Below are 2,485 nucleotides of genomic sequence, written 5' to 3'. Positions count from 1 at the left end.
ATTTTTGAACTCAAATTATTCCCCAAAATAATTCTGCAAAAACAACGCCTGACACACTACAGAAGATAAACAGATATGTGATAGATAGTATGAACAAAAGAATAACAGAAATAATACAACAGAATCAGATCCACAGTAGCTCCATAAATTGGAAGATACCAGGTATCACACAAATTTTAAAGTAAGTAGAGCTGGGCACTGTGGCTCATGCCTGTAATTCCAGCACTTTGGTAGGCCGAAGTGGGTGGATCACAAGGTCAGGAGATTGAGACCAGCCTGGCCAACATGGTGAAACCCCGTCTCTACTAAAAATACAAAAATTAGCTGGGCGTGGTGGCGCGCGCCTGTAATCCTAGTTACTCAGGAGGCTGAGGCAGGAGAATCGCTTGAACTCGGGAGGTGGAGGCTGCAGTGAGTGCCACCCAGAGCATGCCACTGCACTCCAGCCTGGGACAGAGTGAGATTCTGTCTCAAAAAAAAAAAAAATCTTTTACTATTCCATGGTGATAGAAGAGAAGAAAATGAACAAATTAAACTCGTATTTACAGATACATGCTTCAACAGTAAATCTATAAAGAAAAGCACATGATTACCATAAAAGTCGTGATGCTAGACACTTTTGTTAGGGAGGAAGGGTTTCTGGGATGCTGATAATGCTCTAGTTCTTGAACTAGGTTGTGGTATCTGGGTATTTGCTTCATAATAATTCCTGGATGTATGTGAATATGTGTGCATGTTTTTTGTATACTTTTCTTTATGGATGTTACATATCACAATAAAGGTTTAAAAAAATTTAAGTAGACTTAAGCAAAACAAAATGCTTAAAATATGTGAACTATGTATCCAAAAACCCTTACTACAATCTCACCTCTGAAAAATGCTTAACATGAACAAACAGTAATTTAGCTAGCCTTGAAACACATCATGGTTTCTGACATAGAAAAAGGGGAAGTTGTGATACTATACTGTGATTCTCTACTGCGAATCCTGAGCTATTTAGTTCCTATAGCAGAAAAACAAACTGACCCGAGCCGGTAGAAAAACAAATCTATGAGACTAGTTTGATACAAAATGCAAAGATATGCTAATGGTTCAGAGAGGCAGCATTCTCCTTCCATCTCTCTCCCCAGCCAGCATCAGATCTATCACACTTTTCATGCTGATACGTCTTCTCTTGAGGGCAGATAAAAATCTCTCTCTCACACACACACGCACACACACACCATGAAGAAACCAGACACCGTCTTGAGAGGAGAGAATTGAAGAACCAAATAATACTTCATTTTCTGATGCAACTCTGTATACCCGCCACTCACAGTTAACCATAAAAAATAGACACTTACTTGATCAAGATTTGAAAGGCTGTTAGGGTCCTGACTCAGACCTTGGTACTGTCCCCTGAGTCTGTCACCAGCAGCTATTTTCCTAAACTTCTTCAGATCCACAACATATAGTGCACTGAACAAAGAAGACCCGCTTGTTACAACCAACCATGGATTACAACAGGAAAAGTAAACCCAATGAATAATGGAACAGGCCACTAACCAAATATTCGGGCTTTTCTTTGAAAAGGTATGCTGCAGCCCTACAGTGGAGTTTAAGTGTGCTACTTTAAGATCTCTAAGAAAGTCACTGCAAAATCTATACTGTGCCATGCTTTTGTTACTGTTCCGTATTCGCCATCCAAAAGAAATAATCTCAGACAAAAGATTTCTAGCAAATGCGGCAGTAATAAAAGCCATAGTAACTGGTAACTATTATTCAATGATATCCTGATGATGTCTTCAATGTTACAGGGGGGAAAAAAATCCCAGAGTGTTATAGTCCTTACAGTTCTTTTGGACCAGGACTGTAAAGAATGAAGCCGCCATCACTACACCCCAGCAGTGATGCATGAGCTGCTTTCTACAGGCTCCTCTTCCCTGCACATCTTCAAATCGCACTTCTCGCAGACAAGAGAATGGAGTGCTCATTAGAAATGTAACAACGCACACACTGTTCAACCTAAAAGGTCTACTTCGAGGAATTTATCCCACAAACATACCTGAGATATGAAAAATAATTTATTTAGATTATTCACTGCAACACTGTAGGTCATAGGAAAAAACTATAAATAACACTCACGCACTGGAATAATATGCAGCTATGAAAAGGAACCAGGTCTCTTTGTATTCACTGAGAAGATGTATATGACATTAAGTTAAAAAAAAAAAAAAGCCAAGTTACAAAATGTATAAATAGGTAGCATATTTTGTGTGAAAAAAGAACACACATTCACAGCTGTTTCTGTAAGAATTAAGAAAATCTGGAAAGACAGACAGTCAAAAGTTGGGAGGTTATCTGTTGTGAGAACAGCAACTGAAGAGAGAGACAGGATTAGGAAGTTTTTTTTACACTGTGTATTTTATTTTATTTTATTTTTATTTTTTTGAGATGGAGTCTCTCTCTGTCACCCAGGCTGGAGTACAGTGGCATGATCTCAGCT

The 2,485-nt window shown here is 38.8% G+C and overlaps 1 protein-coding gene across 1 annotated transcript in view; it reads right to left on the bottom strand.

Annotated features, from left to right (window-relative positions):
- UGGT1 (UDP-glucose glycoprotein glucosyltransferase 1) overlaps nt 1–2,485 on the bottom strand; it is a 123,919-nt gene that overhangs the window by 23,746 nt on the left and 97,688 nt on the right. Inside the window, exon 32 of the mRNA XM_011941723.1 lies at nt 1,344–1,458. Coding sequence (XP_011797113.1) covers nt 1,344–1,458 — 115 coding nt within the window. The remainder of the gene's footprint in view (nt 1–1,343; nt 1,459–2,485) is intronic.

Source organism: Colobus angolensis, unplaced genomic scaffold (genome assembly GCF_000951035.1).
Source record: "Colobus angolensis palliatus isolate OR3802 unplaced genomic scaffold, Cang.pa_1.0 Scaffold20, whole genome shotgun sequence".
Taxonomy (NCBI): domain Eukaryota; kingdom Metazoa; phylum Chordata; class Mammalia; order Primates; family Cercopithecidae; genus Colobus; species Colobus angolensis.
This window is presented reverse-complemented; position numbering and strand designations above follow the sequence as displayed.